At 43.3% G+C, this 14,428-nt stretch overlaps 1 protein-coding gene across 1 annotated transcript in view; it reads right to left on the bottom strand.

Annotated features, from left to right (window-relative positions):
• Window positions 1-4,391: 4,391 nt before the first annotated feature.
• Window positions 4,392-14,428, bottom strand: part of LOC138581389 (deoxycytidine kinase 2-like) — a 76,453-nt gene continuing 66,416 nt past the window's right edge. The window contains exons 6-7 of the mRNA XM_069652684.1: window positions 13,030-13,129; window positions 4,392-7,316 (exon numbers count right to left, since the gene is read on the bottom strand). Of these exons, the coding sequence (XP_069508785.1) occupies window positions 7,290-7,316; window positions 13,030-13,129 (127 nt within the window). The 3' untranslated portion in view covers window positions 4,392-7,289. The remainder of the gene's footprint in view (window positions 7,317-13,029; window positions 13,130-14,428) is intronic.

The following is a 14,428-nucleotide window of genomic DNA, read 5'->3' as shown; positions in this document are numbered from 1 at the left end:
CAACATATTCACAAAACACTGTTGCTCGGAAACGAGTGAATCCAGTTTACTGTGTCACTCGAGCACTCCCCGCTGGTGCACATGACTTTTAGTAAACGCCTAGATCGCAAGCAGCTGACAAATCTAGGAGTAATAGAAGGCCAGCTTTTCCCCCTTTCCAGAAAGTTAAGCATGTGACTGCAGGTACAGAAGGGTGCTTTCCATAACATGTTGCGCCCAGAAACCAGACTGCATAGGGTGCAGAAGGTCTAATTTTTCCAGATGTTGAAATTGGGAGAACACCAATTTGTCAATCTTTAAGAGATTGAAGGCATTCGTTATGGGACTTAAAATTATTTGAATCATTGCGCAGCTTTTGTTTTTTTAGCAGTGGGGGCAAGTTATCTGTTTGATCACATCAGGGACAGCACTGTGATAAACGGAGAGTTCACAAATCATGTCAGGAAAGGGCCAAAAGTAGCAGTTACTTAGAATGAGCTTTGAGGGGAGGATATCCCCTCGACAGTGTCTAGGGCACATGGATCTAAGAAGGATGCACATTTCAGCTTTTGCAATGGGTTGGCAGCAAAACTAATGTGCATGGTCCCCTTTATTGGTACACTGTCATATGTAGCACAGTTTTTCCTCCATTACCATTGAGATATTGTGGGTACAAGCCTGCTGTACCATCACACAAACTACTCTAGAAGGGGTGTGGCCATTGGGACAAAGATTGATAGATTTCAAATTGTGTTTTTTTTAGTATTTCCCTGCCTGCTCTATTTCGTTGTTACAAAAAGTTTGCTAAGCCTCTGGGAATGTGTGGGTTACTTTTAAGGCTTTCCAAGCAGTTTAATTTTCGTTTGATTTGTTGCCCATAAACGTTCCGCTTGCCTTTTTTTCCTTCTTAATACCTACAGATCCTGCGTAAACCAGGATTGATGGCAGTTTTTAGCCCCTCACTCGTTTGGATTGGTGGGGCCACTATCCAAAAATCGGTTACATTGATTGTTAGACATGTTGGCTAATGTCACATGAGGGAGGGGGCAGATCAGCATTGATCAAGTTCATCCAAGGTAATTGGCGACCAATAGATTTTGTACATGTGCTGTTTTTTTTTGCCTAGGAAGATGATAAGCACCAAGACTCACAACTACACAAAGTAACGATGTGTCTAGCCAGCTACATTTTGAGACTCACCATGGTCCTTGCAAGATTTAGAGCCAAGATGCAATGTCCAGCGGACAGAATTTGCATTTCAGCAGTAACCCATGTAAGTAACTCTGGATCATTGTTACAACACACGTCACCCAGAAGAAACAAACAGAAGGTTTCATAATTGCTTGCAGAACCGCTCACACAATCCAAAAAAGTGAATGCCATCTAACAATGTTCCCTGCATCCCCAATGCATGTGGATAAATCGGAAAGATCACACAGAAGTAAACAAAGCATCTTCACTACTGATTAACGAGTGTGCTCATGATGTGGACTTCTCTCTTCCTAGGGCTGAGGACATCACGTGACGGAGATCATATGTCACATGACATTAAATCACACATCACATTACTTTAAATAACCAAAGGTAGCGAGTGAACCGTGTTACCCGCGAGAAGGCTGTAGGCCACATCTTTTGAGGCGAGGAAATCACTGACAGGTAAGAATGTGGATGACCTCTATCTAAAAATGACTGATACTTAGTTGATCATTCAAAACACTTTACACTCGTTATTCTTTGTGTAGATTTTTGGAGAACCAACGGGAATCTACTTCCGTGCTGGGCTTGTTATCATCGCTATTACCCAATACTGCAGCAACACACAGGTAACAGACTTTTGCATCTAAACTTGTAGAATTGGAAAAGCGTTTTATTATAGCCCAACACATATTATACCTTATATAGAATGTAAGTTGACTAGGCATTACGGTGGATAAACACGACGACACAGTGTATTACAGAATCTGGAAACATAGGCCTTGACAACAATACACAGGTAGGAACAAGGATACTTATCCTTCCAACACCATAGTGACAATTTGATCTAACCATTATCTAATGCACATTTCCAGAACATATGAGAACTGTCTCATAAAATGACGTTTCCATCACCCCACATCAAAATGGACTTTTGAAGTTCTAAAGAAACACTGTTTTGTGTTTGGAAGAGAAATCATTTGTTGAAATATTTAGAGTATTGTTGAATTATAAACATTATTAGGAAACACTGTTTAATGAAATAGTTATTGCTCCTGAAGGATAGGCATACTCTCGAAACGCGTAGAGCTCCATATCAAGAATGTTTTGCATTTTATGTAACCCTGAGTGAACTGAACTCTGATTTTTGTTTAAAATCAGCACTAAAAATATCATGTGGATAAAATAATTTTTGTACAACACTGTATATTGAAACTTGCTTTCAAATTAAGAATTACAAAATGACTTACAAATTTAGTTCTAAAAACAGTGAAAATTGTGACATTTATTTACATTTTGGTTGGCTCTTTCCCCCCCCAATATCAAGAGGTGTGCAGGGGATGGGAGTTCCTATTATTAATAGGAATTCCATGTTTTTTCATTATATTACTGACCTTTGATACGGAGGTTGTTGGTTCTCCCCCGCACCCCTAAAGAGTATTTAACGACTGAACAAGCCATTGGAGCTTTGAATTTCTTTAACTTAGACTAACAATTTATTTGTAATATAGGGTGTGCAATTTCTTTTTGCATTTTCTGAGGACATATCCACCACACTGGATTCAAAAACCACTATGGACAATTGGCTATTAATGGAACAAAAATGCATTGTATTTGACTGCTGTCTGAAGGCACCAACCTGGTTAAAGGGTAGCCGTGTACCCGATGGTCTGCTCAATCTATGCTTGGAAAAGTGCCTGCTAGAAATGTATTTTGTTCATCCACTTTGTTTAGCAGATGAATACAGTACAACTTCAAGTTCTTTTAACATTGTGGGACTCCCTTTCAAAAACCCAGCACTACAAATATGATGTCTTGTTCCCCACTATTAGCCCAGCAGATGTCCATACTCTCACTGTTCTGGCTTGCTGGGGATGGTGTGACAGTGCAGGTTTTTCTGCTAAATACTGCACTTACCACTTCCAAGACATGTAAACCCCCCAAAAAAATAGTGAGTTCAGTCATAAAATATTTTTTAATTAAATTACTCAATTTCTGCAATCTAGAGCAATGCAAATGACCCGATAGCCACAGGCACATTTCAATAACCAAGGCTGTGCAAGAGGAGTTCCCAGACAAAGCATCAATAGTATGCCTGGCACAGAAAACATTTTACATTGGTCACAATCTATCAGCAACCATCTTTGGTGGAGCCCACAAACATGTGGTGGATCTGTAGCTATTCTGCTTGAAAAATTGTGTTCATTGATGCACCACTGTTCTAACTTGGAAAGACAACATTTCCACAAATGTGCACATGTACCAAGGAGAAGGAGCGAAAGCAAAGGTGGTTGGTTCCAGGCTCCTCCCCCACACAGTACTTGAGTGTACTACAAAACACGAGACATTGGAGATGTTCCATAATATGTGCCTAAAAGGTTTCATTTTTGGCATGGAGGCCAGAACAAGACTGGCCTTGCACACAACAAGAACGCTGGAAAGGCACAAGCAAAATAGGAATCCTCAGGATGCCTCGTTACAAGGATTTTACCAAAAGACACAAACAGTGGATGTCAAAGCCAATCTTCCAGCAGATGGATTTTGAATTTGTGAAAGATCCGACAATTCATGCGCTGTCCATGCAAGCACATGGAATTGATCCAGATCAATGTTTCAGGGCCGTATATGCCACAGAACATGAGCTTTGCCCACCAAACTTGAAAGGTTGACTTCAAGACTCAAATGATGTGTGCCATTCACAATAAATGTCAAGCTTTTGCAGTGTTTGGAAAATGTTTTTCATCATACAAAGGCACCCCTAGAAAAGGGGGAAGCAGCAATTTTCAGGAGCCAACATATAGACGAAAAAACAAATTTTGAGTTGGCAATCCACTTAAGCAGGGTCAGGACTAATAGTGCCAAATTGGTGGCGAGGAATGGGGTGACATCAATTGGAAAGCACTAGTCAACGTTCAACAGTGCAAGCGCTTGGGAATCCCTGCCTCCCAAGTATTTCAAACTCAATATTATTTACATTAGGGAAGAGCTTCTGGCAAAACTTTTGATGAGGCGGGACGAAAGAAGGCTAATGCATATCCCAAAATGGTACGGGGCATGATTTCTGCACAAACAATTGGGTTTTTGGGATTGTTTCAAGGAGGAAACCATGTATTGAATTACATAGTGCAGGATTATGACCCAATGGTAAACTGTTCTAAGACATAGGCACGAACAAAACAAGAAAATGTAATCAACACAAATTCCTGGAGCACAGTAAGAACAATTGAAAACACATTTATTGCAAGATAGCTGTACAAACAATGTGGGCTATACATTTGGGTATTCATCTGTGACTGCATGTAATAACTCACACTGGGCAACAATGTGTGCAGTTTAGGCCACAATTGGTCAATGTTACATTTGTAACAGAGTTACCCTTCACTTACACACACAGATGGCTATTTGTTTCACAAATTTACTAGGAGTAAATGACTTACTGGCTTGCACCTAGTAAGTCTATAGTACGGTCAGAGTTAACAATAGTACTTTTGTGCATCAAAAAGCCCTTTAGGTTTCAGTGAAGTACATGTCAGAGCCACACGTATGTGAATTGGATGCCTAGACTGCAGTTTCACAAACATGTACATTCACATTTTTCAGACAGAACAGCAGGTGTAAAGTAGAACTTTATGTAAACTAGTAGCCACAGACATACGAATATTACTTTATAGCACCAAACGTTGAAAAAGAAGGCTAAAAGCTTTAAAGGTAATACAACTCACACAGATGAGGAAAAAAAATACATCAGAATGCATTTTAAACACAAGCTGCATATTACAGAATCTTCCAGGGTACCAGAAGGCGTCAGCCCAAATGTTCACTTTTTCAATAGCTTAGATTTACAGAATAATTAGTGCACAACATCCATAGGTTCCAGTTTGCATCATAAAGTAATTAACTGCTGGACAGCCAATCGGATAAAGCTGGCAATCCACACGCGATGCCCTCGTTTCGTGTTTTGACATACAGATGTTCCAACTAGTACATAGGACACTTTGGGCTGCACCTTGAATGTCACATGGAAAGCCTACATGAGAAAATTATGAATAAAAAAACTGGCATTCAATCTTTAGAACCCTAAACTCTCCAAGTGATTCCTCACCAGGGAATATGCTGGGAAATATTAATGCAAGTCCACCAGCAAAATAAAATCCATTTACATCAAGATGGTTGAATCTATTACATTCAAAAAGTTAAAAAATATTATTCAAATATGTGGGGCACTGGGATTATGACACTTCCCTTAATTGTTTAAATTCAAATAATTTTAAAGGTGTACAAAGAAATACCTCAACCTTAGGATTTAACCACAACACCCCGTAGCTACCAGTTCCACTAGCAACTAATCGTAACTGCAGGTGGTAATCAATTCAAGAATATAGGTAAATATTTAAGTCAGTAATGTAGTGTTCACAATCTATAAAGTGCCCCACTACATCTTCAAGAGGAAAGCCCAAACATTTCGATTAGGTAAACTGCGGAGTGATAATAACCCAGGGTAAAAATTAAGAGGGCCTTTATAGAGTATAGGAGACACCAAGCACAGAAAGCGATGAGGGCATGGTATGCATGGCTCCAAACACTGAAAGGGCCAATTGGTGATAGAGTAGCTCTCACATTAATAAGACCATCTAAAACAATATATACCTATATAGATACAAAGCAGAAGAAACGGAAGGATGGTTTACATGAAAGAAAGTGGTTTACGAATAAGGCAGCAACTATGAGAACAACACTATTACATCCTAGTGCCAGATTTTAAAACTCACAGAAGATTGACGGTATGGACCATTTAGAGTAGGGCAATGTTGGTTATTGGCCTCTTTAAGATTTCTTAACACAGTCTGAACAAACGGTCACCCAGACATCCAAGTAGCTGTGTTGAAAAGAACATCTTACAGTATTGGTCTCTAATCCATAAATGAAGCTGCTTTTGCCTGGATCTCCACAGCAATGACATAATCAGGTGAGGCCATTTGGTATGGACTCTAGAATGAAACAACTCAATGGATGTCAAGAGGTTAACACCACTTTCTCCAGTTTAGGGACACCACATCTTGTCAGAAAACCAACTTGTGCCGATCCAAGTACAATCCTAGTGCCGTCCTTAAAAGCAAGTTGTGTTGGTCCTCCAAATAGAGGATATGGCATAAGTAAGTGTTGTATTGCATACCAAGATAGGTTAACAATCATGGGGGCATGGGAGAGTGAGACAGAAGGGTTTTGAAGAACCACCTTAGCCATGCAAGGTGTTTTTGCCCAAACATGCTTTGCATGTGCCCAGAGAGCAATAAATAATAAAAAAAAAAAAAAAAAACACCTGACTTGTCACCAATTGGAGTGGATGCTTAAGCAGCAATAGTTCGCTCACAAAAGGAAATTAACACAGGGGAGTTATGAGGCTCCGCGCAGCTCATTGTTTACTCAGCTTCCCAGTCAAGAACCATTAGGAAGGTCAAGAAGGCAACCAAATAGGTACAGGAAGCTCTCCGCCCCCAAGTAGCTGTCCCAAAGAAGATGTCATTTTCCTCAGTCAATTATTGGGGGTTTGACAAGAGAAGTCAGATGTTTGGGAAAGCACCACTAGTGATTTTCTGAGGCCTTTTTTTGCATTCTTAACAAACCTCTCAAGTGGATTTCCATATTAGAGCAAGATGTATGGCGGAAGCAGGTGCTAGTACCATTGTTCACTTCCTAGCATTTAGTGGCAGTTATAGTAGGTCAGACTCCGAATAGTGGGGCAATATGTTGTACTGCTTCCATGAACGGGAATAGCAAAAAAAATTATTTTAAAAACAGAGCACCAACAATAGCATAGTAAAATGGCCCTTCGTGTCCTTGACCTCAGACTATAGAACAATGCAACGTATCCCCTTTATAAGGCAAGGTTAAAAAAAAGTATATAAATATATAAAAACAAAGCAGCAATTTACATTAAAAACAATAGCATTTCCCAGTTCTCAGAACCAGTTAGCCATGGTATACATGACAGCATTTATACATATATACACACAAATATACAATAAAGTTGGTATCTGTTTGTATTGCAGAGGATAATGTCTGATGGAGCATCCAAGAATAACCATTTCCTTTAGAAGGATCCCCATCCTCAAAGGTTAAAGCGAGTTTAGAAAAACCTTGACCTGCAAAACATAAAAAGAATCATTTAAAAAAGAAATATAACAGTGTAAGGGTGATCAGGCATTGACTAAATTACCAGGCAAGACATTACCCCTCAGTAGACCCCAGTACTCCAGACATTCAGGAAACACTTGTGTATAAGCACCATACAAATGCCCAATAAACTAAATCAATTCTAGCAGGAAGACTGTGGTACCAACGGTTCTTTATTTGTTAGTATGGGAGTGTGTAACATCTACACCAAACTGCCCTTCCCCACTAAAATAAAGATGGCCATCAAAGAAATAAAATGTGTTATATGAAGAGCACCATTTGGATTTTCACAGTAGCCTGAGAGAAAGACGGTGCAGTAGAGGTGGCAGTTTAACACTTAAAAAAGTAGACATGACATTTAGCAAAGAGGGTTGGTAGGCAAGCTCACTCTGGGAAGCAGGGTACAGGGGCGGCATTAAGTGATGGAATGTTATTTTCACCTACAGGGAGGGGAGTTGGTGGTCCCAGTATTCACACACCTTCTTGGGCCTTGCATTTTAGCTGCTAGGGTGTCTTGCCTGCTTCTCGTCCTCTGTATCAAGTTTGCTTTGTCCTTCGTTGCCTGGGCCCACCACTGCTTATATTGTCTGGACATGTACCTGCACGCCAGACATTTATGAATCCTTCTATGATCGGCTGTGGCCTAGAGACATTAGGTTGAACCCTATGATAATTCTAGTCGAGGTTTACATCATTCTTGTCTCCAAGATTAAATTAGCCTCAAGACACTATTCACCCCCCCCCCCTCCACATGGACTCACTCCATGTTCTTATCCCACAACACCTCGTCACACTGACAGTTTTGCACTTGGTGTTCCATTGAAATCCTTTGCATTTTACAAACCGCCTCGTCACTGCCCCCTTTCGTCCAATCAGCACTTTCTCACCTTGCCAGCTCTACTCCTCAATCAGTTTTCTATTCTCCCTCTAAGTAAATCTTACTACTACTCTGCCCCATCAACTTCTCAGCACTGCTCCTCCCCTTCACCAACTCCTTAGGGCACCCTAGGGGATATTTCTAAGGACCATGGATCCCAAGACCACTTCTTTGGGATCCCGGGGGTGTCTACACCATCTGCAACATCACCCCCACAAAGCCACCAACTGTCTTATCATCAAAGACTTTGCCAGTGACCTTCTCACCTCGGAAGGAGCATTCAACAGCAAAGCCCCTTCTGGGTTGATAAGGGGGTTACCCAACAACAATCGTCATGGTCAGGCAATGGCCAATGACAGCTGTCAACACAACCACCTACTTCGAGGCTGTCTGCATCAAACAAAAAAGGAAAAGTAATCTAAACCCACATGTTTGGTGCCACCTACTAAGGAAGCTGTGTCTCCATAATGTTTGTGTGGGTTAATTGCTTAGTTGTAAATCAACTACATGAGATGCCAACAGTACTAGCACTGATCAGTAAATGCAAAACAAATCTAACATTGACAGTTCCACCAATCATAAAATTGCAATTGAGTTTAAAGTACATCCTCAACAATAACAGCAATACTAACAAACCAATCAAATAAGATACACATCCTATATGTACTAAGTAGGCATTAAGTGACCTTTTTGTCATATTGATTTGCCATTATTCCATGGGCAACAAATATATATATCTCAATGTTAACAAGATTGTTTAATCTTACACATCACTTTTGAAAATAGATCAATATACTTCCAAAACAAATATATTGCACAGCCCTAGCGTAAATGTTTCTTTGCTTCAATGGACTGTTTATGGCCCATCCTACAGTTGCAGGGATCCAACTAAGAATGGCAGAATATTTATTAACAAGGTATGACACCAAGTGCTCTTTGCGCCAAGGGCCAGCACTAGCAACACAATCCTGCAATATTCAGCGGACACAAGAGAAATTGTGTCAAAAATGTTAGTCGAACAAAATCTCCCAAAGGGAGGTGGAAGTAATGTAGAATTACCTTTGGTCACTTTAACATCCCCTTGCACACTCCGTGCAAGTTTCCCCTCCCTGCTCCACCTCCTTGGTGGTTCCCTCTCCCTACCACAACCTCCTTCCACTGGTCCACAGGCCAGAAGCTTCACCAAGGCACTAGGTCCTACAGTTTAGCCCTACACCCCCAACGACTTCTGGGAATCAAGGGAAGGGGGGGGGGGGGGGGGGTTAATGTAAGAGCTGCAGCACTCCCATTTTTCGTTCTGATTAACCTTGGGGCTTTCCTCTCTGCACACCTAGCGCCATACCCGTTGATTGGCCCAGGAGGGCCCCCCTGACATGAAACACCTCATCTACAACACTCCCAGGGAAGCCTCCTGCTCGGGGAGCTTCCAAAGGCGAATCTTCACCTGCATTTGCCTGGGAAACCTGCCACCGTCAACCAGCAGCAACTGACAAGGTAAGAGTGGTCAGGGTGTGGAAATACATTTACTGTAGTCGGGGAAAGCCCTACCGCCCCACTCACCTGCATAACATAGCTTACCAAGGTTTGCTGGCTAGTAAGTAATAGTCCCATCACTGCTGCACTCCAACCGTTAAGTATCATAACTTGTGTCCCCCCCTGCTCAATGGCCTCCCTCCCAGAGAATACATCAGCCCTACACTAAGAGTCCTCCACTGGCTCCCTTATTGGTCGACATACTACCTTTAAAGCCACGTGCATCACTCGCTGTACCATCCACAGCACCGGCATGGAATTCCTCCAAGACAAACTCACTACTACCTCTCAAGTACAAGGATCCAGTACAGCATCTCCAAGTTGTCCCATATTACAACTGCCCCAGACTGGGATGATCTTCCTTCTCCATCCAAGTTCCAATCTGGAACTCTGCCCCTCCACAGACAAATACTTGGCATTCAGAAAGGCCCTCAAAACCTGGCTCTTTCCTGTCTGCTCTTGAAACCTTCTTGCACTCTATACTGTGATAGACGCACAGAAGCACTGGCCCAAACCAGACAACGCACCCATCCACCGAAACCTCCACAGATGCCAGTGGCTCACCGTAATATGAGATTGTTGAGGTAGTGCAGGCAGAGTTCACTCCCACATCCCTCCAGGCCTCCTTCCCACTACTCAGGTTCTCAATCTGGAGAGACCACAGCTTGCAAACCAGCCAATCGCGTTGGACGTAGGAAGACTACATCGAAGAGCGACGCTATCCAAGTTTAAGGTATGTACAACTTGCACCGCGTCTGTGGACGCCCAGCCATGGCTATGCAAATCAAATCTAGCAGCTTGCATACCCGTCCACACTTGACATGCCTCAACACCTCTGCCATTAGTAGACAGTGACAACCTATGTTGGTCTAGCTGGGCAGCACTAGCACTGTGAACTAAACCACCCACGTGCCTGATCTCTGGGCTGCTTACTGGAGCCTAGCCAGCTCAATAGTCCTTCCTGGCAAAAAACACACACCTTAAAGTTAACTCTTATGTCCCACACAGAGGCTTCGGTCGCCGAGAGCGTTCCAACCACAAGGTGCATTGATGCCATACAAATGGGTAAGGCGCTATACAAATGACAAATACAATAGATCAATGAAAGATTACCAGGGGGTTGGAGGAGTGGGTCTTCTGATATTTCCAGATTTTAATAACCCAAGATACGGATAGTGCCCAGAAATAGCAAGATCTGAACCACAGCTCTCATGTAATGAGAGCTCTTTTACTAGAACATGCCAGAAAAAAAGAATTACAACAAAAAAAAGTTGTTACATTGAAGACAAAAAAATAAAGCCATCCCCAGAGGCTACAAAGCAGAAACACTATAAAACCATACATGACATTCTTAAAATTAACCAGAATTAAGTGAAACTCAGAAAATCTAGGACTAGCCCAAACACGCTGATCAAATGAAGAGCTTCAGATAGTACACTAGCCTCATCACCCGAGGTAAAATATATATTTGGTCACAAATTTTATTTTAGAACAGATCTGGAGCTACAGGCAGGGGAACCTCGGGTCCTCCACTAAACAGATAAGATCAAGAACCTCTCATCAGATGTGTCAACTCTGGATACAGAGAGTTCGATACAAGGGGTGGGTGAACCCCCCCCAGAAGAAAGGTATGTAACAAGGGTCACCACCAGACCAGGATACATTAAAGTTCAAAGCATAAATCTGGTATCAAACCTTTCAGATAAGATCCTGACCTCATCAGAACAAGGTTGCACAAGTGAGCATGAGAAATTCTGCGAACACTCGTGGACTTTGTGACAACGGACAAGCACCTTTCGTTTGTTTTTTTTGGATAGGGTACACCCTTTAGTAATAGCAAATGTTTAGCCTTCTACTTATAATTTTCATAAAAAGAAATGTCTGACTCCTTCCGACCCACTACAGTATATAGAATGTGACCAAAAAAGTTCCCAAGGCAAGTGTTGGGTGCATGGAGGTTCCAGAAGCGACGGTTGGGCGAGAGGAATGAAGGTGCTGGTGTGAGGGCATTTACTATGCAACTTTTGAAAAGGCTTTATTGCTTCATCCTGGTATACAACTTTGTTTGGGCCCTGTCTTACACCCCCCACTCCAACACACCCCCAAGCTGACTTTATGCATTGAAGCCAACATTATTGGGAGAAGGGTGTCCTATACCACTTACCTTGCCACAAGGTTCAGGAAGGGACAACCAGATGGACTATTTTTCCTAATACACCCTCGCCCCACCAGTTGCAGCCTCGGGATTTGTTTTGGCAAACAATTTGAAAAGAGGCATGTGGAGATCCTCCGGGCTAGTGAAAGCCTATGGGCCACAAAGGGTGAACATTTATAGCTTTGAGGTTACCCAAGGGATGCCACCTGCCCAGCTCCATTATAGAACAAATCTAAAAGGGTGATTGCATGGGAACGGCTCCTCCCCCCATATGCTCCTTGGCTCCCAACCACCAGTCCTTTTCACAGCAGGTGAGGGCCAATTTAGCAGCTACAGAATAGCTAGGCATGAGGTTTAACATGGGGAATCCAAAACACGAAGTTGGGCATGGCCAGACATCTACCCCCCCCCCCCCCCCCGCAAGGGGGCCCAGCAGTTCCTCTGGCTAGCACTTGAGCCACAGACCATGTTTGATATGAACACTCTACCGCCCCCCCCCCCCCCCCCCGTCGCCTCCTTGCACCCCGCCCCCCTCCCAAACAATGGGGATGGCAGAGGAGGATGCCGGCACAACATCAAATGATCACATACAACACTCCTTTTAAGCTGGAGTTGCCATACAGTTGACACCAGTTTGAGATTTCTGGCTGAGTGATGGTGTAGTAATTAGTGAGGGAGGAGTCACGGCAGGGGCCGGGGTGTAAAGACATAGGAGAGTAGCCTAAACGGGGGTGGGGAAGAAAAGTGGTGGGGTGAAACGGAGGCAGCAGAGCCAGCCAGTGCAGTGTGGAAGCAGCAGAGTGAGCAGAAGTCGGCCACAGAATGGAGTAGGGGGATTCTAGAAGCCATGTTAGGCTACATGAATGATGGGTCCAATGTACTAACCTGGAGGAAGAAAAAACTAAGGTCCACAGCAGTAAAGTCTTTGCAAGAAAGCAATCCTCTAGGCACACATTTTACTACAAACTCTGGGAATAAAATGAACATTAACACTGAAGGAAAAGGTGTGACTGTCCAACCTCTCAGATTTAATTAAGGATGAAATTACTAACCGAGCGGAAACATTTATATATCTGAAGAAGACCAATCATATTGAACACTAATCTCCTGTACATACCTTTTCCAATAAAGCCTCCTGTTTAATCTTGTCATTTTTGAAGTCTTCATTAACATCCAAGACCAAAATGGGAATATCCCGGAGATTTTCGAAATCAACACTGTAGGGCACAAAAACAAAAGAATATGGTTAGATTATGTGAACTAAATTATATAGTGGCTTCTGGTACACATCAATGCAGTTAACTGGGATAATCCTAATGGTATTATCAAAATTATTTTTTGACCGGGGTGGGGGGGGCGGTGGGCGGTGTCGGGGCGGGTACACAAACAGCAAAAAAGACTGCACTGCAGTGCCCTCACGGATTGGAAGTCCTCAGCTATATATAGCAAGAAAAGTCCGGCTGACGCGACAGTGGTCTACGCAGACTGACATGGGATTGAATACCCCCCCCCCCCCCACACCGAGCATGATGCAGGGACAGTCAGACAAAACATGAACCGTAGAACGCACCGTGACAGGGGCACCTCCGAATGCCAGGGGCACATGACCGGTGAACGCTATTATACAGCAGGCCATAGACTACAGTGGGATTAAATGAGCATAATGTAGAGATATCGCGAGACCCGCTGGTCTCGTGATATCTCGTGCGCGGCCAGAAGTGCGCCCCCACCCCCCCACGCGGATTGAGATGGAGCGAGCCACAGGAGTGAGACGTGCTCCTCCCAGTAGAGGCCCCAGTGCCTAAGGAGAGACTATTTATCGCACCAGCTGTGCCACTGTTCGAGGGCCTGTTGCCCTTTGCAAATCCTTTCTAATAAGTTGCAGATCTACGTTGGATGTCACATTAATAAAAGGACATCACCTGAAGCAACACCGCCTCCTTTCAGTTATTGAGAAAATTATACAACATAATTGGTGACGAGGATCACCACTGAAGCCCGCGCGGAGCCATGCAAGGAGCGACACCACCACCGCCCTTCCTGCAAACTCCAGGTAGACCTGCCATTCCATGGCCACAATGGCAACCCTTATTCACAACGTACGTAGAGGCCTTGGGTGGTGCAGGCTACTTGGCGGCAAGACACAGGGCGATGTTACTTAATGCCCTCGGCGTCGAAGGGCAGAGGGTGTTTGAGAGTCTCGAGCCGGTAGCCAGTGACATCGACAAAGTTTTCAAGGAGGCTGCAAGAAGGATTGTTAAAAGGTTCGCTAGCAAGGAGAATACCATCATGCACAGAATCTGGTTCTATAGCCGCAAGCAAGAGGCGTCCGAACCTGTTGATGACTGTTACCAAACTGCGAACTGGCGGCGCTCTGCAACTTGGTAACAATGCGGAGTCTCATCTGCAACATGCTGGTGGTTCACACCAACATCAGAAAAGTGAAGGCAAATTAATTTTAGAGAAGGACAAAACACTGGCCCTCATTTGCTCAGCGCACACACACACGCACCACG

The sequence above is a fragment of the Ambystoma mexicanum genome, chromosome 3p, assembly GCF_040938575.1.
Source record: "Ambystoma mexicanum isolate Mex_15411 chromosome 3p, UKY_AmexF1_1, whole genome shotgun sequence".
Lineage (NCBI taxonomy): Eukaryota > Metazoa > Chordata > Amphibia > Caudata > Ambystomatidae > Ambystoma > Ambystoma mexicanum.
Note: the sequence above shows the minus strand (reverse complement) of the source record. Positions and strands in the feature narration are given on the sequence as shown.